The sequence below is a fragment of the Bos grunniens genome, chromosome 3 (genome assembly GCF_055505025.1).
Source record: "Bos grunniens cultivar Pamir isolate PY7600 chromosome 3, Bosgru_T2T1.0, whole genome shotgun sequence".
Lineage (NCBI taxonomy): Eukaryota > Metazoa > Chordata > Mammalia > Artiodactyla > Bovidae > Bos > Bos grunniens.
Window position 1 is genome coordinate 8,719,265 of NC_141167.1, and position 16,247 is coordinate 8,735,511.

Below are 16,247 nucleotides of genomic sequence, written 5' to 3' on the forward strand. Positions count from 1 at the left end.
TTTATATGCTTTTTTGACTAGTAATGAGGGTAAAAAGACTGTTTCCCACCCTTTTGGCCTTTGGGATGTCTTCTTTGCAGAACTGACTGTTCATTTCTCTTGCCAATATTTGAGTATTTCTGCTTGCTTTTTCCTTGCTGATTTTGGAGAACTTTGTCATAGGTATCGTGAATATCTCCTCTCATTCAGCGGCAGCCCCACTCCAGGCTGCACCTTAACTCTGTTAGCAAGGAAGTACCAGCAAGGTACTGGGGTGGGGGCTCACTGAAGACAGCAGATGGGTGGAAACACATGTGTTTGAGGAAAACCAACCCGCCAGCTGTGTATGGGGCAGACTGCGGGAGAGAAAAAGAGATGAAGAAAACTGAAGGCTGTAAGAGGAACGTAGTCACCGTACTCTGGGCTGGATTCAAGGTTTGCAACGTTGGGGACAGCCCGCAGGACCTCCGTCAGTTCCAAAATTCATGAGAAGGACTCAGAGCTATTACTTACGGTTATGGTTTATTACAGTGAAAAGCTACAGTTTTAAATCAGACAAGGGTAGAGATGCACAGGACAGCATCCGGAAAAGTTCCACTCGGAACTTTCAGTTGTCTTGTCCCTATGAAACTGCAGACAGAGCCAACATCCCCGGGGAGCAGTATGTGACAATACCGCCCGCCAGGAAGCTCCTCTGAGCCTGGGCGCCCAGGGTTTTTACTGGGGCTCCGTCAGCTAGAACTGACTGGTACCCAGGTGGCTGGCCACCATCTTCAGCCCCTCTGGAGGCTGAGCTGTTGTCACAGGGCCCGAAGCCTCCACCTTATCTGATGTGGCCCCAGCCCCGGGGTAAGCAAAGACACTCAAGCCAATTCCAGGGGCTTAGCTAGGTCTCCTCCCAGGAGCCCAAGGAAAAGGCCATACCTCTCTTTAGGTAAGATTAATAAACAGGGATAAAGTGATTGTGTTTGAAACATTTCTATAACATGTGACGATCCCACATTTACAAATGAGCCCCACGGTAAAAAGCAAGGGAAAATCTCCACCTCCACATCACCAGTAAAATAGTTCCAACTATGCAACAGAACAATCTACTTTCAGAAGAGTCTTCTTGGGAGTAAACCTTCTTATCTCACCGACTCATTGGACATGAGTTTGAGCAAGCTCCGGGAGTTAGTGATGGACAGGGAAGCCTGGCATGCTGCAGTCCAAGGGGTTGCAAAGAGTCAGACACGACTGAGCAACTGGACTGAACTGAATGGCTTCTCTTGGAGCTGCAGTGAGAGAAACTATGTCTTGTCCTTTTCCTAATTGTCCTAATTTGGGAGGTCTACTTAGCTTCTGTGGATTGATGCTGGCACTGCCTCTCTGGTTTAAATGTGTTGATTTTCAAGGCAACTGAAAAAGTCTTAAGAGTGACAAAAATAAATTGTGTTTATAGATTTAAAATATATAGTTAATTAAGAGTTAGCAAGTACCTGTTTCTAGAAGATTTTAAGTGTATATTTGAGGATTGTCTTCTCACTACAGAGTCACTTTCCTATTAGATTTAAGCATACAGATGCATTTTAACATTTAGTAATCTGGTGGTATATCATATGACCCTACAGTTTTGAAAAGTATTTACTGATTCATTCTTTCACTTGACTGCGTGGGGTCTTTCCTTCCCACGCACAGGCTCTCTAGTTGTGTCACGCAGGTTTAGTTGCCCGGAGGCATGTGGGATCGCAACAAGTTCCCCAACAAGGGATCAAACTGGAGTCCCCTGCACTGAGGGCGGATTCTCAACCACTGGACCACCAAGGAAGTCCCCCTAAAAATACTTAGAATAAGAAAACAGAAATTTGCAGTTCCTTATCCCACACAATTCAGTCTTGACTCACTAGCACAGACTTCCAAAATCAACCATTAGCCAGCTTTGGGATCTTGGGCTTGTCATTTCAACCCTCTGGTGCTGCTTCTTCTTTTTCTAAATAAGAACTGGACCAGATCATTTCTAAGCTTCCTTCTACTTCCAACAATTCTCCCTCAGAATAAAGTTAACATTTCATAAACATAAAATGTTATGTTTGTAAACATTTAAATGAGAACTCCTGAAGGCTAAGGTTGCTACATAAAAAGAATCCACTTCTTTTATAACCCAAAGTAAGAAATAATCTTTAGATAAAATACATAAAAATTAAAAAAATTTTTTAAGAAACATATCATTAATTCTTTCACAAACGTTTACAGGGTAACAACTGCGGATTAATGGAGCATAAATACGTGAAATACTTACCGGCACTTTATTCTGTGAATGATTCAGAACAAAATGTCAGTTAAATAGAGGTTTTAATACTAGCCTGCCCAGTAAGCACCACGTGTGATAGAAAATAGAACATGGGGAATGGAATGTAGCTTCAGGTGATATGCCTTCAGAACTCAGTGACTTTCTAAACTGATTTTATAATTAGAAGGATATTTTTAGCTTATTTTTCAATTGGAAGGTTTTATTATACTCATCTTAATATACATAATTTCACTTGAATGTTTTCTGATTTTAAAATAAAGCATCTTTCCTCCTCGGTGCAGCACTGTGTTCCCAGCTTCCGTTTAGTTTTATACCAAGTTTCAGGGGCGTTGAAACTTCGCAAAGCAGCAGGTCCCAGTGACTGCCCACCCACTGCACCTCCTGGGACCCCGAGAAAGACACCAGGACGCCAGGGAGACCACTGCATGTCTCAGTGTAGGGACAGCCCCATTCACCTCGAATAGAGTGCCAGGCGGTGCCGCCGGGTACACGGAGCTCAAGGCCCAGGGGTGATGCCCTAGGGAGCCTCAACCAGGAAGGGTGAGGACTTAGGGGGTGGAGTGGGCAGAGTCCTAGCAGAGGAAGATGGCCAGGAGTGGCATACCTGGCAAAGAGCCTGTTACAGAGCCAGGAGGTGGCCTTCACCCACAGGGACTGGGACCCCAACAGAGGCTTGTTAAGCAGAGAAGAGACAAAAGCAGACCCATAGGTTAAAAGGGGGACAGAGAGAAGGCTGGACAGAAAGAGTGAAAGTGAAAGTGACTCATTTGTGTCTGCCTCTTTGCGACCCCGTGGACTATACAGTCCATGGAATTCTCCAGGCCAGAATACTGGAGTGGGTAGCCTTTTCCTTCTCCAGGGGATCTTCCCAACCCAGAAATGGAACCCAGGTCTCCCGCACTGCAGGTAGATTCTTTACCAGCTGAGCCACAAGGGAAGCCTGAACAGAGCAGGTGTGGCGGGGGGGGTGTCCAAGTACCAAAGAGGGGACTGCTTTGAAAGCCTTTAGGGATTCAGGGGACTCAGTGAGGCACTGACCAGGGGGGTGACATGCCGTACAAGAGCACTCAAGGCTGGCTCTGGGTTCTGCCTGGTCTCCTGGTTGGCTGGGGAGGCATCTGGCAGGGGGAATGTGTGCATTGGTGGAGTATTTAGCAGACTTCTGGTGGAGATGGCCAGTTGATGGATGAAAGTGCAGAGCTCGAGAGAGGGCTGTCTGGAGGTACTCAGAATGAGTCAAGGACGGGAGGGGCTTGGGCTGGAAAGAGAAATGACCAGATGGTTGTCATGCAAATATCCTGGGGCCTTAAGGGCAAGAAGAGACCAGACCTGTCCTTTCTGGCCCTTCCCAGGGGAATGGGGCTACAGGGCAGCTATAGGAACTGGTTTGTGTCAGCCTGAACACCTATTGTTGAGTGGAATGTGCCCGATCGCCAGGGGCACCCGATGTAGTCTGTGTAGGGGAGTTAGTTCCCTCCAGGCAAGAAGAACTGACTCATTTGAAAAGACCTTGATGCTGGGAAAGATTGAAGGCAGGAGAAGGGGACGACAGAGGATGAGCTGGTTGGATGGCATCAGTGACTCAATGGACATGAGCTTGAATAGATTCTGGGAGTTGGTGAGGGACAGGGAAGCCTAGCATGCTGCAGTCCTTGGGGTCACAAAGAGTGGGACATGACTGAGTGACGGAACTGAACTGAACTGAACTGAGGCAAGAAGGCCCCTCCCTAAAATGCTTTCTCACCTTTGCTGTGAGCTCTAGGCAGCTGGCTTGCTGCTGCTGCTACTGCTGCTAAGTCACTTCAGTCGTGTCCAACTCTGTTCGACCCCATAGATGGCAGCCCACCAGGCTCCCCCGTCCCCGGGGTTCTCCAGGCAAGAACACTGGAGTGGGTTGCCATTTCCTTCTCCAATGCATGAAAGTAAAAGTGAAAGTGAAGTCGCTCAGTCGTGTCCGACCCTCAGCAACCCCATGGACTGCAGCCTTCCAGGCTCCTCCGTCCATGGGATTTTCCAGGTAAGAGTCCTGGAGTGGGGTGCCATTGCCTTCTCCAATTAATACCAAACGGCTAACTAGTCGATGAACACCTCCCACCAGGAGTATTTGCATCGGGGACTTTGTTAATTTAAACAAATGCCCCGTGGGAGGACCGTGCAGGGGAAGGTGCGGAGATTTCCCACTTTGGTCTGCACTGCACTGCCCTACCCCCACGTACCCTCCGGAGAGTTGGGTTGGTCTTGGCTCACAGAGACGGCTGTCGGGCATCCACACTGCCCAGGGGAGCGACGAGAGGCACGGGCTGCGCGCAGAAAAGGGCTCCGGGGACTGCAGCCACTTGTCTTGCTGGACTTGGAGTCGGGTTTTGGAGTGTTCCCTCTAGATTTCTGCTTCACACCCGACCGCTCGCACTCCCCTCCACTGGTTCCCCATGTTTGCTCTCTGTATCCCTAAGCCAGTTAAACTAGCTAACACAGAGGCTGTTGTTGTTTAGTTGCTAAGTCGTGGCTGACTCTTTGCGACCCCATGGACTGTAGCCCGCCAGGCTCCTCTGTCCATGGGATTTTCCAGGCAAGAATACTGGAATGGGTTGCCATTTCCTCCTCCAGGGGATCTTCCATAGCCAGGGATCGAACCCACATCTCTTGCTTGGTGGGCAGTTTTCTTTACCACTGAGCCACCCAGGAAGCCCTTCCAAAAGTCAGTGTGAGTGGGCAGGGGAACTGAGTGGAGGATTGAAGACACTTTGCTTCTCCTCCTCTCGCTACCCTGTACCCATCCCGGGCCGCCAAGGCCTCGGGGTACCTGGGGGCAGCCAGACTCCTCCGTGAGAAGTCTCCGCGCTGGCCCCCTCTCCATAGTCTGGTCAGCAGCAGACGCCCTCGAGGGTCCCTCTCGGGGCTGGACCCAGGGCAGCAGAGACAGGGGTCTCCTGGCCAGTCCCTGTGAAGGACCACAGAGGATGTGCGGCGTGGGCAAGGCGGGGGTTCGAGGGCCAACCGGGCAGAGGGTCACCTCGCCCCTACCTTCCAAGCTCGCCCCGCTATCTGGCGAGGTCTGGCTAGATGTCGAGAAAGGGCCGAGAAGACCAAGACCGCAGCGCGCCGGCCCCCACCCATCCTGCCCTCCAAGTCTCCTCTGGTGGGGCAAGGCCCGCGGCCGAGGAGGGAGGCGCGGATCCGGCGGGAAGGTCCCGGGCCGCAGTCGGCTCCCTGTGGGCCCGGGTCGCGACAGGTCCGGGCTCCCCCGCCCGGCTGCCGCCCGGCCTCGCCCCCGCCGCGCGCGCCCCTCCCGCCTCCCCCGTTGCCGTGGCAACCCCGGGAGCCTCCAGGCGCGCGCCCGCCCGCCCGCCTGCTGGAGCGCTCGGCGGCGGCGGCGGCGGCGGCGGCGGCAGCTCCGGCTCGAGCCGAGCGCGCGGTGACCCCGCTCCGGAGCCCGTTCGTCGCCCCCGGCCCGGCTCGGGGCCCCCAGCGCGGCTCCCGACCCGGCCCCAGAGCCGGCCTGGCTGCCGGCCCTCATGGAGCTGCTGGCCGCAGCCTTCAACGCCGCCTGCGCCGTGGACCACGACAGCTCCACCTCGGAGAGCGACGCGCGCGACTCAGCGGCGGGACACCTGCCCGGCAGGTGAGGACGAGCGGCCTTGCCGACCCCCGAGCGCCGCCGCTGCGCGTCTGTGGCCCCAACTCGCGTCTCCGGCCAGGGACGCCTACCCGAACGGCCTGTCCCCCGCACCCCTCCCCGCGGACCCCGCCGCCCCTCACTGCCCCCCGCGGTCCCTAGTCGTGCCGGCACGCCGCCTGGGGTCGGGGGTGCACCCCAGCCGGACACCCTGGTCCCCGTCCTGGCCGCCTCCCGCGCCCTCTCCCGGGCGCCCTGGGCGCACGCGCCTCGTTGGGCTCCCAGACTCCGCGCCGCGTGGCCCTGGGGCGGTCGCTACCCGGAGGGCACAGGGGGCCGTGTGACCGCGCGCGGCGCGGGGTGCGCAGTGCGCGCAGGGCTCCTGGCCGCGGGACCCGTCGGAGCGGCCGCGCGGCGCCGCGGAGCGGGCAGGGCGCGCCAAGTTTCCGACGCCTGCCCGCGAGCTCCGAAAACACGAAGGTCTGGGCGGGCTGGGGTGGGAATGAATCACCCGGTCGCGCCCTGGTGTGGTGACAAAAAGGGCCTGTGGAGCGCGCTCGGCCGGGAGGGGCGGCGGCGGCTGCGGCCGCTCGGCCTGGACAACCCGGGCAGAGTCCAGCTGGCCAGGGCCGCCCGTGCGGACGCCTCTCGCGGGCTGGCCGAGGTGGGTCGCTGCTTAAAAATAACACGCCCTGCCCCTCCTACAGCGAGTCGTCCTCCACCCCAGGAAATGGGGCCACGCCCGAGGAGTTCCCGGCCCTCGCAGACAGCCCCACCACGCTCACCGAGGCCTTGCAGATGATCCACCCTATTCCCGCCGACTCCTGGAGAAACCTCATTGAACAAATAGGTGGGTGTCTCTGGCGGTGGCGCGGCGTCACTGGGGGGAAACGGGGAGCTCCTGGTGGGCTCCGGGTTCTCCTGCTCCTGGAATGCAGTTGCATTTCACCTGGGCAAAACGCACCTGACGAGGAAGGTTATTAACGTATTTGGCTCTAATGGTTCCATAGGCAAAACTGCCGCATGTTACTAGTAAGCTGTATAATTGGGCTTGAGCAAATGTGTTTCTTTCCTGCTCCCTTGGACAGGTGTACTTGCCCAGCTCTTTCCTGGGCGAGGAGGGCTCTCTGTCCTCTTATCTCTTCTGCCAGCACGTCCAGGGGTGAAGTGCTTCTGGGCCATGCAGGAGGGAGGGCTCGGTGAGCCACCCTGGCCATCCCAGGGGCCTGGGGTAGACCTGGAAAGAGAGAGGAGTCTGCAGGGGGCGGGGGTGCGGGCGCGGGTCTCTGCAGACAGTCAGGCTGACTGGAGCCATTCTGGAAGGAGAAGCAGTGACCAACTTTGCTCCCGGGAGGAGAGGTACAGTAGAGAGAAGCCTCAGAGGCCCCCACCCTCACTCCACAGGTTAGGGAGAGAAGCCTGGTTCCACCTGCCTGTCCAGAGTGTGGCTGGAAGTCTGGGGCACAGCCTGCCTGTCCAGCTGCCACACAGCTGCAGCTGAGACTCTGTGAAAGCAGATGGTGGAGAAGGCGTGGCGTCCCAAGAACCCAACCACTTTCATTTAAAAGTCAAGAACTGTCGATGACGTCGAACTAGTTCTCATTGTCCTCACCAGAGGGGGCCGTGAGTGGGTAACGTGGGGAACGGGATGGCCTTGAGATCTTTTCTGCTCTTTGGTGTTGTCAGAGGAGAGTTTATTCATTGGAATTAAAATTTTGACTTGAAAATGTCCTTCCCTAAATTGATCATCATTGTCCCTCATGCCAAACACTTGGGCAGACACAAAATGTCTCTGGTAGAAGGGGGCTTCCTTTGCCCTGGGACACCAGCGTTTAGGAGACTTTTCAGGCAAGTTCCCTCCTCCCCTGGCTGGGGTTTTTCTGGACTGAACCCTGGGAGGAGCCGAGCCCCTGCAAAGCTGAGGGTGGAGCACTACAGTTAAGCCTCACCAGACTCCAGGGATTTTGTTCCCAGCCCCCTGCATGTGGGGCTGGGTGGTGGTGGCTTTTCCCTTTGTTTGCTGGGGCAAATGGAGAGGCACTGTTCTGAGGACAGGCACCCACGAAAATCCTTTTGTCCCACCTTGGTCACGTTGCCCTTTATAGCCAGGAGGGCCACTGCGGCCTCAGCATACGCTGGGAGCCTTGACTCCCACCCTCTAGAAAGGGATATCTCTGGCTAGGATCAACGTCAGAACTAGGAAGGAAATCGGGGTGGGGGTGGGGAGATCCGTGCCTCGAATCACGGAGAGAGAGGCTCCCTTCTGCAGCGTGGGCGTGCGGAGACCTCCTTCCTGGAGAGCCAGTGGCATCAGCTCAAGGCTGGGAGTTGGAAACCCTGAACTGGGGTACTGCGCTCCTCCTGGCCCTGGGTTTCCTGCTGTGGTGAACAGTGGAGACTGACATCCTCAGGCGTTTCTCCCACCATGGGCTGGTGTCATGGTGAATATGTGTTTCCGGCTTCTGGGCTGGATCCTGGGTAGGTGCTCAACAGATGTGCTGAACACGCAGGGCCAAGGCTGCCTCCTTCTCACATCCTTCGTCCTCGACTTGAGGCCTATGCCAAGCAGATTCCTACAAGAGGCCAGCTGCTCCCACTTAGCTCAGTGAATGAAGGGGATTCTTTGCCAGGAGAGGACAACATGTTCCTAAAGACGCAGAGTTAAAAGGGGAGGAAAGTGGGAAGACGCTGGGCAATTATGCACCACTGTGTTGGACTGAGGTGGCTCCCACTCAGGCCAGGACAGAATGATGCCAGGACTGTGTGTGGCGTGGTATACAGTTGTCATTGCTGGTGGCCCTGAAGATCATAGACCCCGAGGCCCTGTGATTGTGCGTGTGTGTGTTTGCATGTGCACACGTGCGTGTGTGTCCTGTGGTTGTCTCTGCTGCTGCTGCTAGGTCGCTTCAGTCATGTCCGACTCTGTGCGACCCCAGAGACGGCAGCCCCCCGGGCTCCCCCGTCCCTGGGATTCTCCAGGCAAGAACACTGGAGTGGGTTGCCATTTCCTTCTCCAGTGCATGAAAGTGAAAAGTGAAAGTGAAGTCGCTCAGTCGTGTCCGACTCTTAGTGACCCCATGGACTGCAGCCTACCAGGCTCCTCGTCCATGGGATTTTCTAGGCAAGAGAACTGGAGTGGGGTGCCATTGCCTTCCTCTGGCACCTAGCAAATGCTTGGGGCCTAGGAGGTCCTCACTAAAAATTAAAATTCCCTGCCCTTTGGAAGTTTCTATCTGAAGAATTCAAAGAAAAAAAAAAGAAAAGATTCTCTTCAAAAAGAAAGATTTTGAAGGACTCCGGGAGCCTTGCTTATCCTCCTCCTGCAGGCAGCATGGCCGGCCCGATGCAGATCATTTTAATTAGGAGAGGTGAGCACTGAGCCTTCTGATTCTGCTTGGATATAAGTCCAGGTGCAGGCTTTTACAGGTAAAGTTAACTTTGCTTAACGAATGTACAAAATTGAAAAACATGATGCATCAGCAGTATATCTCAGATACAAAACTTTGATCAGCTCATCTAGTTCTTCAGTTACATCTACTTTGTTTCTGTTGTAATCTGAATTTTAAGGCCAATAAAAATAAACACATTACCCAAAAAAAATGGTTACACAGTGTGTCAGATAATCCTTTGTAATCACAGTAACTCCAGGAAAACTGGTATTTAAATTCAAGTGCTGAAGGCTTCAGAAAGAAGTATAAAGTTTTAAGAAAATGCTAAAAATTACTTGTATTGGGAGTCTTTGGCTGAGTGTACTAGAATATCCAGCTTAAAAGAAAATGACATGAAAGAATGAAAGTATTCTGTTTTAATGGGTCTAGGAATGAGGAAGAAAGTTCTAGAGTTGGTTCAAGTCAAACAATCACCTAGCTGCTTTCTCTCCTCCATTCTTAGCATTTGGGCTTCATGTCACCAGATGGCTGCCATAGCTCCATGCCTCACATTCTCAAGCAGCCACATATAAAAACCAATAAATAAATAAAAGCAGCTTGTCCGGGGATCAAACCCATGTCCTCTGTATTGGCAGGCAAATTCTTAACCACCGGACCACCAGGGAAGTTCCCCTGGTTTCTTTCAGTTCAGTTCAGTCGCTCAGTTGCTCTTTGCGACCCCATGAATCGCAGCACGCCAAGCCTCCCTGTCCATCACCCCTCCCGGAGTTCACTCAGACTCACGTCCATCGAGTCGGTGATGCCATCCAGCCATCTCATCCTCTGTCATCCCCTTCTCCTTCTGCCCCCAATCTCTCCCAGCATCAGAGTCTTTTCTTTTAAACCTCCATAAAAATAGTATTGAAATCACAGAAGATTAATTGATACAATGTTGCCAACAATAGTTATGTCTTATGCTCATCACTGAACCGTTTGTGTAGTGACTTTAAACCTCTACCATTACAGTTCAATCTGCGTTGCATTTAGCATAGATTTAGATTTTCTTTTTCATTCCTTTGTCAAATTAACTCCTTGTTGTAATCTGCTAGATTCTAATGTAAAATCACATAATTTTTTTTAAGTAAAGCTATACTAATCATAAAGGATGTATAATTTAGCATTATGGAGCATAAGAAGCCAAGTAATTTAACCCACACATAATTTATTGGGTTCCTATTATTTATAAACTATGAGTATAATTTATCCAGCCATTTTTCAGGATTTAGAAGAGGGTCTGTTTTTCCTTTCCTTTTTTCTTCAGGTTAGATGTACTTAGCAATTAAAGAAGGAATAATAGGTAATATTTATATTGCATTGCATGAGAAAGTGCTTTACAAGTAGTACACTTATCCAGCTTAAAAAAGTATTAAGAATAATTATTAGAATATTCTACTTAATTAAAATAATTAATATTCTAATATTCTAAGTATTATTCTAACTTATCCCTGTTAGAACTTTCCCAGGAAAATCATCTTTTTTGGGGGGGTGGGGGAAGTTTGTGCCATGTCTTAGCTGTGGCACACAGGATCTTTGATATTTGTTGCAGCACGTGGGATCTAGTTCCCTGACCAGGAATTGAACCTGGGCCCCGATTGAGAGCGCAGAGTCATAGCCACTGGACCACCAGGGAGGTCCCCATCTTTGTTTTTATAGATAGGAATATCAAGGGCGCCAGCTGCTCTCCCAGGCTCCAGACCAGTCCAGCTGCCTACCGGTTCTCTCCACCTGCTTGGCCATCAGGTGGACCTGCATCTCTCCACCACGCTATCCCCAGTCAGACCCTCCTCCCACGTTCCCCATCTCCTGAACAGGGCCACCAGACCTCCCCTGCCAACTAGTCACCCGAATATCACTCATTGCCCAGCACCAACCAATCACCAGGCCCCATCTTACACCTTGTAACTATCCCTGAATCAGGCACACGGCCCCATCCTTCCCCCACCACGGTGTGCGGGCCTGCATCACGGCTCCCCTGGAGAATGGGCATGGCTTCTTTCTTCCCGTCCGAGGGCCTCCTACGATGTAGACCAGAGCTGCTTGCCTAAGGGGGCTTCCCCTCCCTGGGGCTTGCCTTTTGCCCACAGGATAGATAAAACCCTTGGGTAACCCTCTTCTCTTCCCAGCCTCATTGCCAGCAGGGCAGCCCCGCCTCCCCTCTCCCTGGGCCGGGAGCCTTCTTGCCCCTGAAACTTTCTGCTGCTCCTCTGTGGGGAGACCATCCCTCGCCCTGTGGCCAGGACATCCGAAAAGGAATTTTTCCCCGTGGAGGTGCTGCATTTTTACTGACTCCTCTGTACCCCTAAATCTCCTTGGAGACTCAGAAGGCACTTATTTCAGATCAGGGAAGTAAATCTAAAAGTACGAAAGAAAAAAAAAAAGGAATGTTTCCCTTTTGAATCATAAGGTTGGTGGAATATTGTTGTTTTTTTTTTTTCCTTCAAAATGAGAATTTACGACTCCCATTTCACCGATGAATAGACTTGAGTTTTAATACTGAAGCATTTAAGGCTTTGAGAAGCATCCTGCTGGGATGCTGAAACATAATCAGGCCATTTCCATTGACTCTGTACACGTTGGTTATTAACATGACAAGTTCTAGATCCTTGTTGTTTGCTGGTTATGGATGTGAAAAGCATTTATTTGTGCGACTGGATTTTGATTCTATTCAGTGATTTCTTTATTCCTTGTTAGAAAGAAAAAATAAACTTATGTGTGCAGATCCTTCCCAAGAAATGAAGACAGTGGCAGTTCGTTCAGTGGCCCTTCCCTGAGACCTGTAGGGGTCTGGCTTTCTTTGTGTTTTCATAGGCAAAGCATTTATTTGCCCTTGATCCCTGGTGGCTCAGATGGTAAAGTATCTGCCTGCCATGCAGGAGACCTGGGTTCGATCCTTGGGTCAGAAAGATCCCCTGGAGAAGGGACTGGCAACCCACTCCAGTGTTCTTGCCTGGAGGATCCCATGGACAGAGGAGCCTGGCGGGCTACAGTCCATGGGGTCACAAAGAGTCAGACAGGACTGAGCGACGGACACTTTAACTCTTTCACTTTCAGGAGTCAAAAGCTGTGACTTAGCGATTCGGAAAGCTCCGTATCTGAAATCTCTATCGTGTCTTCAAAACGGTTTGATTTGATTTCAGGGCTCCTGTATCAGGAATACCGAGATAAATCAACTCTCCAAGAGATTGAGACCAGGAGGCAACAGGATGCAGAAATACAAGGCGCTGCTGACCGGTGCCCATCCAGCGAGGAGGCTCCGGAGGAAGATGAAGGGGAGGAGGAGGAGGAGCCAGCAAGCCCACCCGAGAGGAAGGCCCTGCCCCAGATCTGCCTGCTCAGCAACCCCCACTCGAGATTCAACCTCTGGCAGGATCTCCCGGAGATTCAGAGCAGCGGGGTGCTGGACATCCTCCAGCCGGAGGAGATCAGGCTGCAAGAGGTAACAGGCTGCCCGGGGTGAGAGCTTCCGGTCAGAACGAACGGGTGTTTTAACCAGCGTGGGTGAGGCTTCCTCTCTGGGGTGAGGCTGGTTCGCCAGAGGAGTTACTGGCAGGGTACCTCTATCCCCGACATGCAGGAAAATTCACATTATTTCACATGCGTGGGTGCGTGCCACGTCACTTCAGTCGTGTCCAACTCTGTGCGACCCGATGGATGGTCCCCAGAGGAACCCGCCGGGCTCCTCTGTCCATGGGGCTCTCCAGGCAAGAATGCTAGAGTGGGTTGCCGTTTCCTCCTGCAGGGGATCTTCCTCTCCCAGGGATCGAACCCACGTCTCTTAAGTCTCCTGCATGGGCAGGCAGGTTCTTTACCACTGGCGCCACTGGGGAAGCACAGGCAACAAAAACTACCTAGTTAGCTCCTAGGATAGCTCAGCCCCGGTGTTGAGTGTTCTCCATGTTGTTGTTTCTGTAGACAGGAAGATTGCATTCTCTAAACCCTTGCTTGTTATTGTGGAGAATCTCCATGGCACGTGTGAGCACAGTCGGTGGTGCTGAATTCATGTGACCGTGAACTGGCTCTATTCATCTGTGCTTTACTTTTCACTTGCACGTCTTTATTTCGAATTTTCGCCTGAACCTTGGGTGAGTGGGGCTCTGAAAGCCCTCAGCATATCCACCCCTCCTGAAATGGTATGGAAATCTAGGACTTGTGTCTCTTCTTGCGCCTTCATCCGATGGTTCAGGCAGACTTTGCCTGTGAGGTAGGCTGAGGCAGGATCACAGAGTCACTTAATAGTTTGTGGCTAACAGGGAGAAATAATCCATAAAACACGAACAGTAATAGAAGTGAGAAGCTAGGAAATGTAGGTGTTGGATATATATATATATATATAGTCATATATATATATATATAGGTTTATATACAGAGAGTTGGATCAGTTCTTTTAAGATTTTTTTAATGTGGGCTGTTTTTAAAGTCTTTAATGAATTTCCTACAATGCTGCTTCCGTTTAATGTTTTGGGTTTTTGGCCATGAGGCCTGTGGGTTCTTAGCTGCTCCACCAGGGGTCGAACCCGCACCCTTTGCATTAGAAGGCAAAGTCTTAACCACTGGACTGCCAGGGAAGTCCCTGTTCAATCCAGCTCAGTCATCTTTATCCTCTCACGCCCGTTTCCCCAGTCTCCCCACTCACATGCTCCTTCAAGCCTGCCCTTGAGCTTGTTCCTAGTCGCAGTCCTGACTGTCTTTAGCTCTTGGCTCGCCAGTGCGAGATTCTGTAGAAACGTTCGTTCTTCTCATTTATTTAAAAGGCACAACTGCAAACTGTGCACACACGTAATGGCCAAGGCTGAGACCAGCCCCCGACCAGGTTCGTCAGACACAGGCTCGGGTGGTATGATGCCTTTGTTCCTTGAGAAGCCTTGATGACGCTCGATTTTTGAAGCACCACCCAGGGTTCACTGCGTCCTGCCCAGCAGACTCAGGAGAGATGGTTTTAGCGTCTGACACCACTTGTGATTCATGAGCATTTGTAAGCAAGGCCACAGGAGTTTTATTTTTTTTTTAATGAAACTGATGTTAGTAGTGTCTAGTCATCCTATGGGACTCCTCCCAGCTTCTCACAGGATACTGGTGAGACGACATAAAGAACCACGTGCCCCACCAGAAGCGAAGATGCATGGTCAGGAGATCTCCACGAGGCAGGTGGAGCTGGACTGAGGAAATCCCAGCAGGCTTTGCCACCCAAAGCAACCATGTGGAAGGTTCTAGAACCCAGGGAGAAGCCCCCTGCAGGTGGCCATCCCTCCTACCTGAGAGACCCAGGGGCTCCACCACTGTAGACAGAGCCACCATCACTCACCCTTTTTTCCTTCCAGTTTTATTTGAGATGTAATCGACACACTTCACTGTACAAGTGTAAGGTGTATGATTTGACTTCCACACATCATGAAATAATGACCCCAGTAGTTGTTCATCGCTAAGCTGTTTCTGACTCTTCGTGACCCCGTGGACTACAGAACGCCAGGCTTCCTTGTCCTTCACCATCTCCCATAGTTTGCTCATATTCATGTCCATTGAGTCTGTGACGCTATCTAACCATCTCATCATCCTCTGCCACTCCCTTCTCCTTTTGCCTTCAACCTTTCCCAGCATCGGGGTCGATTCCAATTAGTCGGCTCTTCGCATCAGGTGGCCAGAGTATTGGAGCTTCAGCTTCAGCATCAGTCTTTCCAGTGTATGTTCAGGGTTGGGAAATTCCCTTTAGGATTGACTGGTTTGATTTGCCTGCTGTTCAAGGGACTCTCAAGAGTCTTATACAGCCCAATTCGAAAGCATCATTTCTTCAGCATTCAGCCTTCTTTGACCCCTCTGGTGGCTTAGACAGTAAAGCGTCTGCCTGCAATGTGGGAGACCCGGGTTCGATCCCTGGGTCAGGAAGATCCCCTGGAGAAGGAAATGGCAACCCACTCCAGTACTCTTGCCTGGAAAATTCCTTGGACTGAGGAACCTGGTAGGCTACAGTCATGGAGTCGCAAAGAGCCACGACTGAGCGACTTCGCTTTCTTTCTTTTCAGCCTTCTTTATGTTCCAACTCTCACATCCATACATGACTACTGGAAAACCACAGCTTTGGTTCTGTATGGACTTTGGATAGCAAAGTGATAGCTCTGCTTTTTAACACGCTGTCTAGGTTTGTCATAGCTTTTCTTGCAAGCAGCAAGCATGTTTCAATTCCATGCCTGCAGTCACTGTCCACAGTAATTTTGGAGCCCAAGAAAATAAAATCTGCCACTGTTTCCACTTTTTCCCCATCTATTTGCCATGAAGTGATAGGAATGGATGCCATGATCTTTGTTTTTTGAATGTTGAGTTTAAAGCCAACTTTTTCACTCTCCTCTTTCATCTTCATCAAGAAGCCTTTAGTTCCTCTTTGCTTTATGCCATAATGGTTGTGTCTTCTGTATATCTGAGGTTGTTATTTCTCCTGGCAATCTTGATTCTAGCTTATGATTCATTCAGCTCCACATTTCACATGATGTGCTCTGCATATAAGCTAAATAAGCGGGGTGACGATATATAGCCTGGACATACTCCTTTCCCAATTGTGAACTAGTCTGTTGTTCCATGTCAGATTCTAACTGTTGCTTCTTGACCTGCATACAGGTTTCTCAGGAGACAGGTAAGATGGTATGTTAGTCCCATCTCCTTAAGAATTTTCCTCATTTTGTTGCAATCCACAGAGTCAAAGGCTTTAGGTAGTCAGTGAAGCAGAAGTTTTTCTGGAATTCTCTTGATTTTTGTATGATCCAGCAAATGTTGGCAATTTGATCTCTGATTCCTCTGTCTTTTCTAAATTCAGCTAGTACATCTGGAAGTTCTTAGTTCTTGTACTGTTGGAGCCTAGCTTGAAGGATTTTGAGCATTACTTTGCTATCATGTAAGATGAGTGCAATTGTACAGCAGTTTGACCATTCTTTGGCATTGCCTTTCT

At 51.1% G+C, this 16,247-nt stretch overlaps 1 protein-coding gene across 4 annotated transcripts in view; it reads left to right on the forward strand.

Moving 5' to 3' along the window:
* The window catches only part of NGEF (neuronal guanine nucleotide exchange factor), a 127,078-nt gene that overhangs the window by 72,976 nt on the left and 37,855 nt on the right, over positions 1 to 16,247 (forward strand). For 3 of the 4 annotated variants that reach the window (XR_015161494.1, XM_086394206.1, XM_086394205.1), the window contains 2 exons: positions 6,593 to 6,735; positions 12,451 to 12,749. Coding sequence is in view for 3 of the 4 variants with exons in the window: in XM_086394206.1 (XP_086250332.1) it covers positions 6,593 to 6,735; positions 12,451 to 12,749 (442 nt within the window). In the remaining variant the exon portion in view is untranslated. Of the gene's footprint in view, positions 1 to 5,623; positions 5,892 to 6,592; positions 6,736 to 12,450; positions 12,750 to 16,247 lie in introns of those variants that run through there. The other variant, XM_086394207.1, reaches the window with a different exon arrangement.